The 16544-nt window shown below is 37.0% G+C and overlaps 3 protein-coding genes and 1 pseudogene across 3 annotated transcripts; 1 reads left to right on the forward strand and 3 right to left on the reverse strand.

Moving 5' to 3' along the window:
* Positions 1-126: 126 nt before the first annotated feature.
* LOC120166512 (probable plastidic glucose transporter 2) lies at positions 127-4260 on the forward strand. The gene is made up of 13 exons (XM_039175774.1): positions 127-250; positions 597-708; positions 825-892; positions 987-1119; positions 1609-1708; positions 1825-1937; positions 2017-2110; positions 2446-2599; positions 2709-2852; positions 2940-3013; positions 3429-3517; positions 3626-3740; positions 3940-4260. The coding sequence occupies exons 1-13, from the start codon at positions 157-159 to the stop codon at positions 4120-4122; spliced, it is 1473 nt and encodes a 490-aa protein (XP_039031705.1). The 5' UTR covers positions 127-156; the 3' UTR covers positions 4123-4260.
* A 153-nt stretch (positions 4261-4413) lies between these two features.
* On the reverse strand, positions 4414-5468 carry LOC120166541 (rac-like GTP-binding protein ARAC7). Its single transcript, XM_039175791.1, has 5 exons — positions 5235-5468; positions 5035-5122; positions 4803-4912; positions 4601-4664; positions 4414-4493 (listed from the first exon to the last, which is right to left on the reverse strand). Exons 1-5 carry the CDS (start codon positions 5331-5333, stop codon positions 4414-4416), a joined length of 441 nt encoding a protein of 146 aa, XP_039031722.1. The 5' UTR covers positions 5334-5468.
* Positions 5469-6985: 1517 nt separating this feature from the next.
* On the reverse strand, positions 6986-8951 carry LOC120166542. Its single transcript, XM_039175792.1, has 5 exons — positions 8823-8951; positions 8489-8624; positions 8108-8421; positions 7613-7643; positions 6986-7098 (listed from the first exon to the last, which is right to left on the reverse strand). The coding sequence occupies exons 1-5, from the start codon at positions 8949-8951 to the stop codon at positions 6986-6988; spliced, it is 723 nt and encodes a 240-aa protein (XP_039031723.1).
* LOC120166513 lies at positions 8548-16175 on the reverse strand (annotated as a pseudogene).
* Positions 16176-16544: the final 369 nt, after the last annotated feature.

Below are 16544 nucleotides of genomic sequence, written 5' to 3' on the forward strand. Positions count from 1 at the left end.
GATCTTTACGTTAATGTTTTTATTTGTGATGAAGGAAATAAATTTTTCTTGTTAAATTGCTAATTAATGTGCAACTTCCACTGTGGCAGTACAGTATTTACAAAAGTACATAAGATTTGAGCGATTGAAGGCCAGATCTGGCTGCTCTAGTCTGGGATGTGGAGTCGTCATCGTGAAGCATTCTCCATGTACAAGAGGATGCCATCAGGAGATCATTCAACTATAGTTGATGATGTGGAAGAGAACTCAGGTAAAGTTATTTATTATAGACCAACTGAGGTCTCTGCATAGGCATAGCCATGTTTACCCTATCAGGTAAAGAATTTTAATTGCCTGAAGCGCATACATAACAGTATTAATCCCTTCAGATAGGTCTTTTTGAGTTTTGCATACAATTTTTTTTAACGAAATGGAAAGATTTTTGGAATTTTCTTATATTCTTTCTCCAGCAGTAAAATTTTCAGTTGTGGAATTCTTTGGCTCTCTTTTCATTTCGCTCTTACAGAAAAGACTTTTGTTGTGGAATTATTTGCAATTATTTTGAGCTTTCAAGTTACTTTAAAAGACTTTTGTACTTAATTTGTGTGTTTGTTTAGCTCTCTTACAAAAAAGCATGGACATGGAAACTACAAATCCTTCATGGTTGCTTTCCTTTCCGCATGTAGTAGTGGCAACCATAACTTCACTCCTATTTGGCTACCACCTTGGGTTTGTGTGCTATCTTAAACTTCACCTTCATATCTTCTTTGTTTTGCTTGTTTGTTTTGATTGTTCTCATAACAAGATTAGATTTTTATGATTTGCATGTTGTCCATCCTATACAGGGTAGTTAATGAACCACTTGAAAGCATCTCCATAGATTTAGGTTTCAGTGGCAATACTCTGGCTGAAGGTGACATTTTATCCCAATTTTTTCCTTCTAGACTTTTGTTTCTGGACCCTATACCTCTAACATGATAGACTTTATTATGGAATGTTAAATTTAGGTCTGGTGGTGAGTACATGTTTGGGTGGTGCCTTTATTGGATCTTTATTCAGTGGTTTGGTTGCTGATGGTGTTGGACGTCGTAGGGCATTTCAGTTGTGTGCTCTGCCTATGATTATTGGTGCCGCTACAAGGTGAGATATACATTGGTAGTGAAATGCTTTAATGAATGATTTTCAAGCAATGCCCATTATTTTATTTCTTAATACTGGACATAATAGCTTTTTATTTAAATTTAATAACATCTTAATCTATTTGATTTACTTTGTTACTGTGACAAATTACTTTTTTATCATCAAGAAAGATGGGTTAGAGATATAAGTTTGTTACCTTGAGAAAAAAGTTATGTTTTACTACAAATTTTCTATCTTGAATGAAGTAAGACTAGCTAGTAGCTGTGGACCTTGATTGATAGTTCCTTCTACTTTTATCTGTGATAGCTTTGCTTGTGCAGAGATCATGTTTTAAACTGGTTACTTATATGCGTCACATATAGAACTTTTTGTTGTCTTTATAATCTTTTGTTTGCTTGCTCTATTCACCACAACATTCTGTTCTTTTGGATTCACTTCATAAATTTGAATTTATAAGAATGGTACTCTGACAAACAAATTTCATCTTAGTGCAACAACAAAAACTTTGGCGGGTATGCTCATCGGAAGGTTCTTAGTTGGGACTGGAATGGGACTTGGTCCACCTGTTGCCTCTCTTTATGTGGCAGAGGTATTCACACTGTTAATGATATTTACAGTAATCGTTAACATGTATAGCACTCTTTCTTTTTGCATGAATGTAATCTGTACTTTTGTCTTCTGATTTTATGTACTCAATTTGTGTAGGTTTCCCCTGCTTCTTTAAGGGGAACGTATGGAAGCTTCATCCAGATTGCAACATGTCTGGGACTAATGGGAGCTCTGTTTATTGGAATCCCTGTCAAAGAAATTGCTGGCTGGTATGAATCATGATTTAGGTATCACAGTATCTGTTATTTATATGTTGCTTGTCTGACTTATTTTGCAAAATTTTCTCAGGTGGCGTGTTTGTTTTTGGGTCTCAACTATTCCCGCTGGATTACTTGCATTTTTCATGATGTTTTGTGTGGAAAGTCCACATTGGTTGTACAAGGTTTGCTCTCTGATTTGCATGCAATCACCTGATTTTATATCTTAATATATTATATATGGTTTGTAACATCTTCCTGTAAGTGTATTTATGTTGCTGCTTCACTTTTTATAGATGCAATTGATCTGTTAGTATCACTGTCAATTATTACTGGATCCTTTTCTGTCATTCTTATTTTATGCTTTTTTGTATAAACTGCACCCATGCCCACGTTGAAAATTTTCAAAGGCATGCCTATCACCTCTAACACGTGATCACGTTCAATAAAAACAGATATTTAGTATTATTAAAGGTCATGTTGAAGTAGAATTATTATGTTATCTTGGTGGTGTCGTCAGAAAGCAAGAAGTGCTGAAGCTGAAGCAGAATTTGAGAGGCTTTTAGGTGGATCACACGTCAAATATGCCATGCTAGAATTATCCAAATTGGACAAGGGGGATGAAGCAGACGCTGTGAGGCTCACAGAATTGCTCTATGGCCGCCATTTTAAAGGTAGATATTTACCTTTTCTTGTAATGCTATGCTTTCTGAGTTTTTGGGGTCACTGTTCTGCTTTACTTCTTTCCTTTTGGATTTTGTTATTCATGTTCTCCTTTTGCAGTTGTTTATATTGGGTCAACCCTATTTGCTTTACAACAGCTATCTGGAATAAATGCTGTGTTTTATTTCTCTTCATCTGTATTTAAAAGTGCGGGAGTGCCATCGGATGTTGCAAATGTTTTGATAGGAGTAGCAAATTTATCAGGTATACCTTGTTCTTTGATAATTTGACCATGAAATATCATGGCATTTTGGCATTGTCTCTTGATGCATGATTTTTCTTTCATGATAGGATCTATTGTTGCGATGCTTTTAATGGATAAACTTGGAAGGAAGCTGCTTCTTTTGTGGAGCTTCTTTGGCATGGTAATTTACAAGAGTTGTGATTTTCTCATTAAAACATCTTTCATTTATTAGTCGTAGTATTCAGTGGAGCTATATGTGACAAGTATCTATAAAACGAAGAAAAGAAGCACATATTATTTCTCAAGGCTCATTAGAATTTACATCGCTTAATGCTTTACTATGTTCATCTTTTGTGCCAAGAGCCCTCCTGGTTTAATTATTCTACACATCTGTTTGAAATGGAACGAAATCAATTACTTTTTTGTTAAAGCTAGAATGTTATTCATAGCAAGGATTTTGGAGCATTTGTTTCAAATTATACTGCTGCGACCTTGTTGTGCATGGCTCAGCTAAAAGCAAATATCAATTCTCTTTCCTTAAATGAACGAACCAAAATTGATTTTATAAATTCTGACTTTGAATTTAATTTACTCAGACTATTGCAATGGTTCTTCAAGTTGCTGCGGCAAATACTTTCATGTCAGGCTCTGGATCTTTATACCTATCAGTTGGTGGCATGCTAATGTAAGTATTGGTTGCCTGAAGGCAACTAGAAATTGCCCCATGGCGTAACTGTCAGCCCTGGTTGCCTGAATTTCTTGATATGGATTCTTAATTTTAAACACACTGCAGGTTTGTCTTAACATTTGCACTAGGAGCTGGTCCTGTTCCCGGTCTCCTGCTGCCTGAAATTTTCCCTAACCGAATCAGGGCAAAAGCTATGGCATTCTGTATGTCAGTACACTGGGTAATTTATTCTCTTCTTTCTTCATTTCGGATGTTATTTGTTTGCATTTTTTTTCTTCCGAGCAAGAACTTGTTATTGACAGCTTTCGCAATCAAAAGCAACTCCGCTGGCTGGAATATCAAATTATTGAGGAACAAACATGAAATAGAGAATCTTTCTTCTGATGTTTTTTCTTGGTTGTTTTTGCATTGCACTTCAGGTAATCAATTTCTTTGTTGGTTTGCTCTTCCTGCGCTTGCTGGAGCAACTTGGCCCGCAGCTTTTATACACCATTTTCGCAAGCTTTTGCATGATGGCTGTGGTCTTTGTTAAAAGGAATGTAATGGAGACCAAAGGAAAATCCCTTCAAGAGATAGAGATTGCTCTTCTCCCACCGGAATAGAGATGCTACGTCATCTTCCAAAATTTTTTAACATTTATTTTTTGATGTTGAGCTAAAACAACCACCCGACATGTACAAATATGCGAGCGCAACAGTGTTATGCATGTATGTATTATCAATAGTAGATAATTCAGTCCACACGGTCGAATGAATTTATATATCAGATCAAACATAACTTTGAAGAGCAGATATTTTGATCTCATGAAACCAATTTTAGGTATTCATGTGTATTTGGCGTGAAGTGTGTCTAGGTTAGGTGTGTGGTCAAATGGATTTCGAACCTAGTCGAACTTAAGAAATGCGTACCTGAGCAGATGTTATAATATCATACCCCATTTGATCAGCAAGATATGCTCCGTCATCCCGAAGATCTGATTCATATATAGAGACGAACAATTCAATGTTATTCACGAACTCGTCTATTCAAACAAGCTTAACTGCAGCAACATATGATCAAAGTTTCCAAATAGCAGCCTACCTAATTTTGTTCCAACCAGAACAATGGGAACATTCAGCGCAAATCTACGCAGTTCCGGCATCCACTGTGGACAGACGAGACGGAAAAATTAGGAGCTTGGATAAAACAAACTGAATTTTATTTGATTCATGAAGACTCCACTAAAATTGTCTTTTTCCAAGAAACACAGCAAAGCCAATGAACATTTTCTTGAAGAAAGTACCTTCTTGAGAACGTTTTCATAGCTTGCTCTGCTAATTAACGAGAAAGCCAAGACAAATATGTCTGCACCTCGGTAACTCAGTGGCCTTAGCCTGCTATAATCCTCTTGACCTTTAAATCAGATGGGAAAAAAAAAACAAATCAGAAATGGAGCATCAAATGAAAGTCCATCAAATCTTCAAAAAAGAAAAAATCCAGCAAGAAGCCAAGGATAACTCGGGAGGTTTATAAACCTGCAGTATCGTATAAGCCCAAATTAACAATGCTCCCATCCACAGCCACATTGGCACTGAAATTATCAAACACAGTCGGTATATAATCCTGAAAAAAGAAAAAGTACAACTTTAAACCCTATCCAGAAGTTTCAAAAACCCCTGAAGTTGAGTGAAAATGAAAGTGAGGCAAGTGTTTTAAGCAAATAGGGGCGACTTACGGTTGGGAACTTGTTGCTGGTGTAACAAAGGAGCATACAGGTTTTGCCAACAGCTCCATCTCCAACTGTGACACATTTAATGAACTTGGAAGCACTCATAGTGTTCTGAAAAGCTTCCCAATTTGAACCGAGACGAGCAGTATAATTCTTATACTACTACAACAGCAGCAATATATTCAAAGTTTGAGGCAAAGCTAGCAAGCTGGTTCAGAGTCGAAGTTAAACAAGAAACCAGAAACGGTTGTTTTCAGATGAGTTGAGGACAGTGAAAATGATATAGTTGTTGTAATTTCAAGAAAACATCAGGCTTATAAGAGTAATCATCTGTGGTCAATGGTGTTGCACAGCACTTAATCGGCCATGTCGATGGATTTCAAACATCTAAACAGGAAGATTTTTTGAAATGCAGAAAAGGAATGGGCCCCTCTTTCCGATTGGTACATTAGGTTCAGGCCCTTCCTTTCGTTGTTGGTTTTCAGCTTGTGTTTTTCACAGTATATATTTTATACTGTTTCACAGGTTCTTATGATTAAACAAATAAGCTTCTCTCTAAGTGTATTCGAGCTTTTAAATTTAAAGGAAAGATGCTTGGAATTCAAAGTTTCAAACACCGAAAACTTTAGTAAATTACTATATTGGTTGTATTGGCTGTAGTGTTTACAGAACTCGAAGAAACTCAGCAGCAGGTTTAAAGCAATTGATGAAGTTAATTGGTTTTGCTGCTGTCTTCTTGCACTATCAATGAAAAAAGCCAGTAACAGTCGAAGTAATGATTTCCTTGTAAATCCCCCGGTTTTAAAAAAGAATTCTTCAAATGAATGAGCCCGCTAGATTCATTCAGTTTATTATACATTTATACTAACACATGTTATGTCGACTTGTCTCTTTTGTTCTTGGCATTAGTTGAAAACCTTTTTCAGAAGTTTCTTATTATTTCCCTAAAAAGACTTTATAGTGTCTAAATTCACCCCATAGACAAAAAGCTCCCTCGTTTTGAGGATATTTTGGCACCCACTAAACCAAATTTAATAACTTGAATCTAAGAAGGTACACTTGAATGTTAAATATAATATTAATTGTTTCATAAAGATATTAAAAAATTATAAATTTGTTAGATTCCGGTTCAACACCCCGCATGAAAAATTTGACTAGACTCGACTCAACTCACGGAAAGTTACCCATGAAAAAGATCTAAATCGGAGTTACTGTTAGCGGAACTCAAAATCTGTGCATAACTCACGAGAAGTACATGTTATTGCTATAACCTCTATGAAAAACAAATCCATATTACTAGCCACTAGTATAAACTATAAAGATTAAAGACCAAGGGTCGTTTATGAAGATGGCCGACGAGATCACCTCTGTGGATAAAGCAACTCTAAAGCACTGCTTTAAGGATCTCATCGGCACTGGAGACGGTGAAATCCAACCCCGGGCCTCGATATTTGCAGCCTTTCTCACTATGGTCAAGCACCAAACAGACAAAAAAAAAGTATCAGACTACTATCAAGTCATAGATGCCATATTATTAGAATATCATCAATGAATATGTTAATACCTTGGTTTCTCCGTTGCTGCATTAACTTTTATGATAGCATATCCATCAGAATCCAACATTGTCGCTATGCCAGTGGCAAGGTTTGGCAATCGATCTTCCATCCAGCCATCATGACGTGGGAAAATTGGTAAATGAGCTTGTTTGTCATGTATACAGAGAAGAGTTCAAAGGACAACATGAATCCGGAAAATGATCATCCAGCTCCATCTTCAAAATAAGCTACTACTGCAGTAACAAAATCCTGATTGCAACTCCAACCAAAGTATAATACCAATTGAAGCAGCTCTGGAAGATCCCCCTCAGTGACTAGGATTTCCAAAAATGATTAGCACATAATCAAGCAAACTAGTGCCACCAGAACAACAGAAAAGAACCAGCTGGACTGATTTTGCAGACATACTACCAAGTAAGGCAACAATATAGAATCAGAGTTAATACAAACTAGATCGTATATGTGATAACATTTCGCATTACCTGAACTAAAATTCCTCAAGCAACAAGCTAAGAGTGAAAGCCTAGTACCTGGAATATAGCTCCATGCCAGTACTTTGTAATTTACAATCAAACCTATATTCCCGATGAAGTATGTAAGATCACATGTGCTAATTTTTTCTCTGATTGTCCGCATCCACGTTATTAAACCCTTTTGACAGAAAGATGTAATTTCTGTGGAGTATATTATTAAAGGACAATCAATCTCTGAACATAAAACGTCAGAAAAAGCTTCACCCCAAAATTTCAGTCTTAGTTTGTTGCTTGAGGATCATTAACAATTAGCTTCCTGAAAAACATATCTATCGAGTGATCCTAGTGAACTTACATGAACCTATCAAATGTAAACCAACAACTTCCTGGAACAGGCAAAAGATTTCAATTGGCTGAACTATGGAATTGAACTCTCGATGATTCACTAAGTGAAAGACTATATGTAAAATTCAAACTGTAAGTGGTTCATTAGCTTAACAAATCAAACTTTAAATTCCTGTTAAATTGACATCAGTATGGAGTACATCCAAAAAGCATGATCTTGTCTAAGAATGACAAGGAAATGGCTCCAACAAGTTGGCAAAACTATACTTATCAATCATTTTATCTTAAATATGGTTAGATATTGCAAGCTATATATCTGAAAAGATTGAACTTCTCCAAAACATATGGACTTCCAGAAAAACTTGGACCTACTAAAACACAATCAGAGTGACCAGTTAGACCGAAGCACAAAGGCCACGGTTTGGGAATTTCCATCTACTATATAAGCCACACCTGGTTTCAAACTAAATGTCTTAATTGGGTTAAATTTTACATTAAATTCAACCTGAAAGTGGCCACGGTTTCCTGGAATTTCAACTCCACCAGTACTCATACCCCAACCATACACATCTTCAGAAGTATCAGAGAAATTGACAGCGCATTCAAAATGTTTTGGAGTTGCTTGTTTCATCTCAATCCTACCGGAAAGTCTTTTGTATGCATCAAATTCTGATTCCAGCTTCAGGGCAATAGGTCCAAATTCCAGGTTGTTTGTTGTCAAAGGTGGAAAAGATGTTTCATCATCAGTTGTATAAGCATCTTCAAGAGGCCTAGAAAATCCAACAGGAATAGCAAGTGCTCTAGGATGGATATTACGACCTGCCAATTTAGGCCCCTGGTGAAGGCCTAAAACTGAAAGTTTAAATCCTAAAGGAAATTGACAAACAACTTGTCCAAAAGTACTCAAGCAATGTCCAAGAAGCAATGAAATTTGACATCCTCATTGTCACTCCAGTTGCACTTCCAATTTGCTGATGCAACAGGGGTGGCCCCAATGATAAACCAGTGAGACCCTTTTCATCCTATACAAGAAAAAAGGATCCAGGTTAGTACAGAAAAAGAGTTCCAAGACCAACAAAAACTTAAAAACTTCACATCATTTATGGAGTTTGATCAGTAATTGAAGTAAAATTCATATAAATAAATGCAACGCACAGAATAGTTTGTGCAGATCTATTTAGACAGCAGTGAAGCCATTAAGAAATCGCGAAGGTTAAAACTTTGTAATCCAAACTATGTAATCCGAGGTCAAGTAAATTATACCTGAAGGTAAAAGTCGGAGGCGACATCCAGATCTTTAACCTGAGCTCCAAATGGAATAGCAATGGCAGAAAACCAATCGGTAGCATTTACTTTATAAAACAACTTAGATAGCGAAAGTGGAGTTCCATTTACATCACCGTCACTACTTGCAACCCTTTTCCGATCGGCCACGAATCCAATCCCAACAGAATCTTTATCCCCAACATTTGTTTCAAATCTAAACTTGGAACCAACCCCAGTTTCAATTCCTGCCCGATCAACCCCATCCCAATGTTCCTTGTCAATCTTGGACATGAACAATGCGGCTCCAAGAAAATTGACTTCACCTCTGCATCCCAATGTTTTTTCAGATCCCAGACTTCCACAATTCCTCCTCTGCATCCCAAGTATATCAGCTCCGAGCTTATTGTCATACACCTCACTTCCGAAGTCGTCGGCAGCGATCCCATCATGTTATAATTTCTAGTACTCCAAATCTTTGCAGAAAAAAAGAATAGAATTAAAAGAAAGTCAAAAAGCCATTGCTTGTCATCAAAATGAAGAGAAGATAAAGATGGAAGGGAAGGGAAGGGATAGCAGAAAGAGAAAAGGAACCTTGACTGCTACTCCATCTAAGGCAGTGCTGGCTGAATATATCAGTCCATTGTGAACCTGGAGTGCATGGATTGGATGTGCTTTTCCTAGTAGTTTTCTTGAACCACTTTGAATGCTGCTGAGTGTTCTTGATGCCAAATCAAGTTCCTGTATACTGTTATCATGGCATCCACAGTATAATCTTCCTTGGTCAAGAGCCAAGCACTTGATGTACTTGTTTTGATTTAATAATTTTGATTGTCCATTCCATGCATGAACCTGAAAGGGGTAAACAAAAAGGGCTTAAACTCATATTCCTTCTTCAGATGCAGAAAGCTAAGAGAACTTTAAAATGAAGCATGGAACTATCGGTACCTTAACACCGGCTCCTTGGGGAATGAAGCAAGAAATGCTGTTGGCAACAACTAAATTATGAACGTGGTCCTTCATATCATGTACTTGTACGCAATGTATTATTTCATTGGTGATGGACCAAACCTGTTCATTGCGAACAGAATCTATCAGTTTGGCACTTCGGTGGATTAAACTAGAAGAAGCATAAGAGCATACCCTTGCAGTTTTATCAAGTGAACCACTATATAACCGTTCCCCAGATAGTAGAACATACAAGCTCGTAATGGCTTTTGTATGTTCCCGAATTTCTTGGACAAGATGAAGATTGCTGCCTGTAACAGCCCAGACCTTTAAAATTTTAAACATAACAGTCAAAACTCAAGTTTCATTACCTTCTTCCACTGGTACAATTTCAGAGAGAGAAGTTTGCAGTTAAAACATGATGTTCCAAGAGATATATACTCAAATAAGAGCTGTAATTTCCCCATAAATAAAAATCATCTGAAGAATGGCCGAAATGAAGGTTGATTACGTATTTGTGTATAATTGAATATCACATATACGTAATCAACCTACCTGTGTACAAAGCAGAGCAGAAGGTTACCTTTATAGTTCCATCGGTATGGCCTGAAAAGAATTTGTCTTTGAAACTGACAATTGACAATACTTCTCCATTTTCAGCAGAGTCTACTTGAGCTAATTCTTTATGATTCCACAAGTCCTACAGCACAACGGAAATAGGCAAGTTTAAGTTGGTACTTTCACCTTAGTTTTCATGGAACTATTGTTTCAGAAGTTTAACACGCTTACAGCACTGCAATCCTTGTTCTTCAGAGAGAAGTTCCATAATTTCAAATGCCAGTTGGGAGGATTTTCTAAGCTCTCTTAAACCTTTCAAAATGTGCTTCGCATAGGAAGTCAGATCACGCAGTCCTTCTGAAATTCAGATAACCTTGCGTAGTTAACTATAATGCAGTTTGTAAGAACCTATGAATCAATCTTTTTTACTGAAAAAATTAATACCTACCATGGTCATGAACGAAGCTTTTGAAAGCCAACAAGGAAAGTGTTCTGTCTTCAATGTTCTTTGAAGACTTGAATGTTCAGATAAAGTGCTTGAGTAGGCAGACTCGAGCAGCTCCTCTTTTTCCGGTGTCTGGAAGAACACCTAGCATGTACACTAGCCATGTTGCTGCCACGAAGCACGCTGACCATAGCTTTGCAGATTCGCTCGTCAGCCCTTCTGCTAAAGCTTCAAAGACCAGGCCAAATTCATGACTTACTAAAACAAAGGCCATCCTTTTTTCCCAAGCATCAGCTGCCTTCTCTTCTTCCTGTTGATAACAATGCCAATAAAACTTGCAAAAGGAAAATGGAATGAAAAAAGGTATGTAACCACTTTTGAAATCACTCACAGATATATCTTCAAAGTCTCCAGGATTGTTGTGTAGTTGCTCCATCCGCATGAGCTTTCTGTAAATTTTCTCAAGTCCGGCATGTTTTAGAAGAAAAGGCCGAGCGAGGGGCTTCCCAGAGGTTGTGAATCTTCCCTGGAGCGAATCAATTGTCTCTGCGGCTGCAATTTGAGCAGCAGGGAATTCTGAATTTCTGAGGCATGAAATGAGGGTATCGATCGCCTCTTCACGATAAATGCTCATCTTTCTTGGTTCAACCTGCAGAGTGAGATAGTACTTATTACTGAACGATCAAATATGTAACGATCTAAGCCATTGTGAAAGCCTAAAAGATGCAGATTTCTCATATGTTAAATTCTGAGGGAGATCTTAGGTCCAAACCAGAAGATCAAGTTGGAGTGGGAGACCAGCCACAACGGGACATTGGTTTGGGAGCGCTGTATGTAAATAAACTAGGAGAGTATGCATTGTACTAAAAGCTCCTTCATCCCTGATAATGTTGAGAATTTGCTCATTGAATGTCCTCCTGGAGAAAGCCATATAACCAAAAATTCATTCACGCAGAGGTTGATTCAATATTCATTAGCAAGAAATATGAATGTACCTATTTAATTTGACTAACTCAGAAAGAAAGTAAACTATCTCAAATTGATTTGCATCGCTTGTGGCCATGAAATTTTCTAGAACTGGGGCCACCTGAGCTTTATCAGCAACAGTGTTTCTGCATTTACCATCTTGTTGTATGCATCTTCGCAAGATACTAACTGCAGCAATCCTCTCAACTGCCCATTCAGCTTCCAAGCTGCCAACAACATTTTCAATCACGTTCGAAGAAACAATTGTGCCGATAACGTAAGATGCAACATTCTCCTCGTCGCTCTGAAGAATTTGTCTCAATAAGAGAAAAGAAGCTGTTTTCGGCTTCAAGCACATTTTAGTTGAGTCTTCACCTCTCCCCTTTATAACTGCTAGGAGGGATTTCACTAGATCCATCTCCACTAGGCCAGTAATTGAAGGTCTTAACAGATATATTAACACAACCGCCTCTTCCAGCCCTTCCTTAACAAAGCAACAATACGTTCGACATCGGAGTCGACTCGGGTAAGTGTATGGATCACGGTTTCATCACTAGAACCAAGTTCACACAGTAGAAAAAAGGTGGCCTTCAGCACCTGGAGGTTTCGAGAGCATAGCTAGAATATCAGATTCTATATTCATGTCTTGCCAAAATCTCTCTATTTGTAGAATAGCCTTTTCCAACTCCTTGAGAATTTCAGACATACAAAGATTAGTAATCGCTTGGCGTAACTCCCCAATGGTTCTATCCATTGCGGCCTGGCTTATGACACTATTAGAAGTTGCAGGAACTACAGACTTGACCATCGGCTCATGATGATCGGTTTCTACATGTCGATGATTATCGGACTGATGTGGGACCGGACCCTGACTCTTTTCTTGCCAGCTCGCTATGAGCCTCTTGAGCACATAATTCGTTTTAGGCAGCTGAGTGCTATGTAGACTGGCGGGTAATCGGACATGTCGAGTTACCCCGATCTAGCCATTCCTGGATTGCTCTACGCTCGTAAGTCTGGCCTGTTTCAAGGGTGACTGGATCATCAAACAAATGGCTTGTGATGGGGCAAACAAAATCCTTGGGAGGCGTTTGTTTCCCACTGCCAGGGGGGTTACCATTATCCGCCATTAGATACTGAAGAGAGCTGATAGATATCAACACAAATCCAAATATCAAAAAATAAAGTAGCCAAAATATAATTAAAAAAAAGTTGCTAAATGCTTTTCAATATTACTTACCGACAAGAATCACCAAGAACAGGCTGCGTTGCGTTGTTTCCATTTTCTAACAATGCTTCTTCTCTGTTGTTTTCCTACAAAGCCAAGACCAAATTTTTTTTCAAAACTAAAAAGACATTCATTGACGTTTTAGCCTAGGGAGTGGCCATTTGTTTTCTTGTTTGTGACGAGAAGATTACCTCGACATGGGAATCGGATTCGAAGGAACAAGAGTCGGCAGAATTGTCCTCGGAAAGAGACTCCGTTTCAGAATCAGAAACTAAACAGGGCGATGTCGCCAACGATCGAGAGTTTTGTTTTCCAAGGATATTTACAGACACCCTCTGCGGATAAAACGGCGGGAACTTGGATTTGCTGCTGCTGCTAGAAAATTCAACTGAACTTTCTCGTTCGTCCCAGATTGGCTGCACAAATCATTGACAGAACAGCAACAAACTGGAATAAGCAAGGGGTTGAATTCAGATTTCAGAGAACCAACCCGACAGTTTATGACAAAATGCGTTCCCTTAGCCAAAAATGAATGAGAAAGAAATAGTAAACCTCTTTTTCAATATCCATACAATGCAGTGCAGATTAAATTTTGGAAGAAGAATTAATAACCATTTTATTTCTTCAAGTTGCAAGTATGGTGAAGTAAATACAACTTAAAATTTTAAGTAGCAGCCTGTTCGAATAATTAAATCAATATAACAAAGAAAAACATTTAATTTAAAATGACTACAAACAAATGTTTGCACGGAAGACTAATTTTATGTTAGAGATTAATTTAATTTTTTTAAAATTTTAGAGGATCAAACTTAAATTTATAAAGTTTTAGGTGAAAAACTGATTTTTAATAAATATATAAAAAAAATCTAAAGCATATAATAATTTTAAATTTTTAGGAGCGATTATCTCATCTGTCCTAATTGATTCATATGAATTGTTTAACCATTTTACCCATATATCACCAATTGCTCGACTGATTCAAACAAGGTGGAACAGGAAAACGCGGTTAGGCTTCACTTATGATATATATTAAATAGGGGTAACTATTTCAAATATCACTATTATCGTTTTAATTTTGTTAATTTTAATACTAACATTTGTATTTAAGTGTAATTATGTCATTTCACCGTTAATGATTTAACGATACAATAACATAACAACGGAATGTTATGACGTCGCTGACGTGGATGTCTCATATAAACGATGTCATTTTGACGTTTATGTTTTAGTGCTCAAAAAATTTAAAATGACGTTATGTCTGAACCTTAATTTTCCTAGGGGTTAAACTCAAATTTTCCCATTATATTTTTTCTCTTCTTCTTCCTCGCCTTCTCCTTCAACTAATTTTCCATGGTTTTCTTAGAAACCAAACAAATATTTAAATCCAATCAAATCAGCTCATCGTCCTTACATTTCAACTTTAATACCCCACTAAAATAAAAAGACTTTGTTCTTTAAAGCAAAAACTTTAAACAAGTAAAAACGAACCCCCAAAAAAGAGGTCATTTAACATTCTTTCTTTGGAGGGATTCAATATTCAAAAACAAATGTTTTAAACCCCATTAATGAATTAACAACTAAAAAGCACAACAAGTAATCAAACTTCAAAAAGAGGAAAACTTTGAAGACAAAAAACAAAAGAACAAGTAGGAATACATTCAAATATGTTCATAAGTCATCGATATATATATACAAAATATATACCGTAGAAATGTAGAGAGAGGTTACTGGTCATTATTTATAGGAAAGAATAGATTAAATTATTCTTTTACCCATATCATTATTTATAGGAAAAAATACATAAAATCATCACTAAATTATGTTGAAATAATTTTTGGTCATTATATTTTTAAAAGTTATAGAATAATTATTAAACTATTATAGATTGATCACGTTATAAAATAATGATAAATTTTAATAAATTTAAGGATTATTTTATAATAATTTAATAAATTAATGATTATATTTTAATAGTATGATAAAATTTAATAATTATTTTATATTTTTAGAAAATCTAATAATTTAAAAAATCATTTCAAAATAATTTAAATTTCTATTTGTAAACTTTATCGTAGTTTACCATAGTTAAATATGGAAAAAATTATTAGATGGATATGACTTATCACGTTATCCGTGATCCCAACGAATAACATTTTTTTCATCTTATTTTTATCCAACGTGAATTTTCACCTCTTTCCTAATAGATAGTTATTTAGAAATTATTTTAAAATTGATAGATATGATTTACTTGAATTATAGATAACATGGTAATTCAGGACCATAAAATAATTTCTCCTAAATATGAGTAGGTCATGCACGTTAAATAAAAGAAATTGAAAATATATGAAAATCAAGAAAATTGGTCAGTCGAAAGCATAAGCGATATTACATTGTACCGTCCGTTTTTCAGTCCAAGCTCCTTGGTTTTGATGTTCTCATCCTCATGGTACTCCAGTCCTTCACCTTTCTCCGTTTGCTTAAAGACCAACTCCAGCGGATTAATCGATCTGTTTTCATCGGAATTCTCTAAAACCGCTTTGAAATCCGTAGCAAAAACCCTGCAATTCTCATCCAGAACCTCTTCGTAATTTCTTTCCAGTTCTTTCAACTCCAGAGCTTGATCACCACTCATTTTCGACAACAATTTAGACCATGGAACGACCACCGATACATCACGTGTGGAATAATCATCGGCGTCGTGATTTGCATTTTGCGATAAAGACGACAAAATTATTAGTCTTTGTTCATTGAACCGTTGAAGAATGGGCAGGAAAGGAACTAGAAAGAGCTGTTCGAATAGGGTGGATGCTAGTTCTTATCGGGCGAATAAAGGGTCCAAGTTGAAAACTTGCAGGAGACATGGGGAGGAATTGATGGTTTGGTTCGAGAGAGAGTAAATGAGGGATAGAAGTAAAGACGAGAAGGTCGTTTCGGGATAGGAAACGAGGAGCTTTTGAGCGAGGAGAAGAGTGGAGGATTGTGTGGAGGCGTTCGGGGCGGAAATGGCTTTTTCTAGGTTTTCACGGCAAGGTTTAATGGCTTGAGTGTGGGTTGATCAGAAGGCAGAAGCTTGCAGCGTAGGGCGGAGAAGATTTGGCGGTCGGATGTGAAGGCGGTGGTATGACCGAGGATTCAGGTTGACGTAGCGACGGTGGCGGAGGTTCCCATGACGGCGCAAGGTCTATACTGATTAAACGATGTGTTCGATTAAAACGCCGAGAGTGAGGTTTCGGTGCAGGGTTTTCCACTAGGGTTGCTATTAACTGAAATACCAAAATCTTTGTGATGGCGCCAAGTCCCATCCAAAATGACCGATCAGTCCTCTGTCATTTAAACTTGAGTGCTCGAACAACATTTCGGCCGAACATGTTAAAAATGTAATTAAACAAATAAAGGCCCTTGATAATGATGCAAAACCAAAAGAAAAGACAAGGAGGAAGAGCCCCTGTTTGCCGGCCATGTCGGCCTCACGAAAACGCGCTCCTTGCGTACTTGGACCGCTTCTCTCCACCACCGCCTGGCAGCGGAAGTTGCAGG

Source organism: Hibiscus syriacus, unplaced genomic scaffold (genome assembly GCF_006381635.1).
Source record: "Hibiscus syriacus cultivar Baekdansim isolate YM2019G1 unplaced genomic scaffold, ASM638163v2 tig00111640_pilon, whole genome shotgun sequence".
In the NCBI taxonomy this organism is placed as follows: Eukaryota; Viridiplantae; Streptophyta; class Magnoliopsida; order Malvales; family Malvaceae; genus Hibiscus; species Hibiscus syriacus.